General features: G+C 40.6%; 1 protein-coding gene across 1 annotated transcript; it reads right to left on the minus strand.

The window, feature by feature from the left end:
* Nucleotides 1–539: 539 nt before the first annotated feature.
* Nucleotides 540–962, minus strand: LOC107030273. The gene has a single exon (XM_015231615.1). It carries the CDS (start codon nucleotides 960–962, stop codon nucleotides 540–542), a length of 423 nt encoding a protein of 140 aa, XP_015087101.1.
* Between the last annotated feature and the right edge of the window lie 1,560 nt (nucleotides 963–2,522).

Raw genomic sequence — 2,522 nt, forward strand, 5'->3', positions numbered from 1 at the left:
ATAAATCATATTATTCATGACGAGTTAGAAAGTGATGTGGCCTCAGTGAGCGTCAAAGAGAAAAAAGAGTTTGTGATCCTGACACCCGCAAAGGCTATTGTCTTGGTTCCATCAGGAACTCTTTTAAGTCTGAAATTTGTGATTGAAACTGCTGTCGCTCAGGGTATGACCCGATCTGGAAGGTGTTTTTTTTTTTTTACAAAAATGACCCTTGAGGTGGGTCAGGGGCTGAGCAACACCCTCAGGCTTTATTATTGATAACAAAAGCAAAATACAAGGAGGGAGCATAAAACCTAACCTCCAGAATTGATGGATTGAATTTGACTTTCCAAAATGGAATTCAAATCCCCTTACATTAAGGTGAATCAAGAGCACTAAGTACCTAACGGAGAGGACTCCTCTCCTTACATAGCACCTATGAAACATAAAAAAGGGAGACTCTCCCTTTACATTTTCAAAATAAACTACAATTCTAACCAATGCAACCTATTCAAAGAAGCTATAATTCCTTGAATTATAGCTAAGTTGAAAAGATGAATTCATGGAGGTTCTTTAATTTTCTTAGTTTTCTTCCTCCTAAAATTTGGCATTTCCATCAAGTCCATTTGATAATATTCTCTTGTTGCCATAGGCAATTGATGTTGGCTGAAATATATTTGTGGACTGCCTGTTTGGTGGCTGTGTTTGGACAGTGCATCAGCCACCCCATTTGCCTCTCTATAGACATGACTGCATTTGAACTTCTGGGTTTGGCTCATCAACTTTTGAATCCTGTCAAGCTGAGCAAGGATATTCCATTGAGGAGCAGCCTGTTGATTCATCAATTTTACCACCAGCTTTAAATCCAGCTCCAGCACTATGTTTCTGTACCCCAGCTCAAATGCCCAAGTCAATCCAAAAATTGCTGCTTCCATCTCTGCTTTGTTGTTTGTTCCTGTTCCAAGAGCTGCTGCAAATGCCATCAACAATTGGCCATTTTTATCCCTTAATATGCCTCCAGCCCCTATTCTTCCCGGATTATCAAGAGCACTGCCATCAGTGTTGATTTTGATCGATCGATCTGTGGGTTTGTTCCAAGCTACCACTTTCACTTTGGTGTCTTGGATACATCCTTCACATTTTTGGATCAATTCTATCTACTTGGCTGGCCATCTGATGTGGGTGAATGTTGTGCTTAGCATCTTGTAAGTGTCCTTGTAAACTGCATATTTGACCCAACTGATATTAGTTGTTTTGCCCCCATATTTGACTGAACATCTGTTTTTCCATAGGCTCCAGCAAATGAGGATTGGGGTGGCCTGTAGAAGCAGTTTGTGTGTTGTATTATTGGCCTTGGATGACCACCAGTTCTGCAGGTGCTGCTGCAGTGTTTGGCTGCCTTGTGCAATTCCTGCAGTGGCTTCAAAGAATTTCCACACTTAGACTGCAAATTGTCCTTAGTTGAAGATATGTTGAATGCTATCCATGCCTGCATTATCAAGACAACAAAAACAATTTGATGGCTCAATGCCAAAGGAGGTTAGTTTGTCATTAGTAGGGATTTTTCCTTTTAGGGCTCTCCAAAGTAAAAAGGAAACTTTAAAGGGAATATTCCTACTCCATAACAATGAATTAAAGTGCATTTTCTCCCTTTTTTCTCTGATCTCCTCCCAGGAAGAAGCACACGTGAAGTTGCCATGAGTATTGAGATTCCAAACAGGCTGATCAAGGAGATGTTGTTGATCTGGAATCTTTGTGCTGATTATGTTGGGAAAATGACTGGCATGAGCTTGTTTTATTAATTTGTTCCAGTTCCATCTTCCTCTTTCCCAGAATTCAGCAACTGTTTTGTTGTTGTATCTGTTGGTATTGGTAGAGAATTGTGCAAGATGACCATTTCCCAGCCAGTTATCCCACCAGAAGGAGCAGTTTCCAGCCTGCAGATTCCATTGAATATGCTGTTCCACCTGTTTTCTATTTAATAACATGTTCTTCCATGATAAGGATCTTCTATTATCCCATTTTTTGCAGATAGCATTGGCTCTTTGGCAGTATTTAGATTTCAAAAAATCACCCCAAAGGGTTTGTTTGGCTCTGAATATCCACCGCTGTTTGAATTGGAAAGCCTTACAAATATCATGCAAGATTTTCATTCCTACCCCCCTCCTCATATGGAAAGGCAAGGTTCTTCCATGATGCCCAGTGATATCTTTTCCTCCCATTCCTCTATCCCCAGAAAAAGTCTGCAATCAGTCTTTGGATCTGTTTAAGCACTGAGGTTGGGGGGTTACTGCAGACAATAAGTGGATGGGTATTGCTTGTAACACATGCTTGGTGAGCACTGCTTTTCCTCCATAACTAAGCTGTTAGGTTTGCCATCCTGTAATCCTGCATACAACCTTGTTAACCAGATCAGAAAAATAAATAATCCTAGGCCTACCAACAAATAAAGGGCAGCCTAGGTAAGTATGGGGGCCTTGTCTTTGCTTGAAGCCAGTGATTCTTTTAATTCTCTCTCTTGTGCTAATGAATGCATTGGAATG

The sequence above is a fragment of the Solanum pennellii genome, chromosome 9 (assembly GCF_001406875.1).
Source record: "Solanum pennellii chromosome 9, SPENNV200".
NCBI classification, from domain to species: Eukaryota; Viridiplantae; Streptophyta; class Magnoliopsida; order Solanales; family Solanaceae; genus Solanum; species Solanum pennellii.

What these genes read in the sequence shown, in the direction of transcription:
- LOC107030273 (XM_015231615.1), bottom strand. Translation starts at nt 962, where the DNA reads ATGGCATTTGCAGCAGCTCTTGGAACAGGAACAAACAACAAAGCAGAG.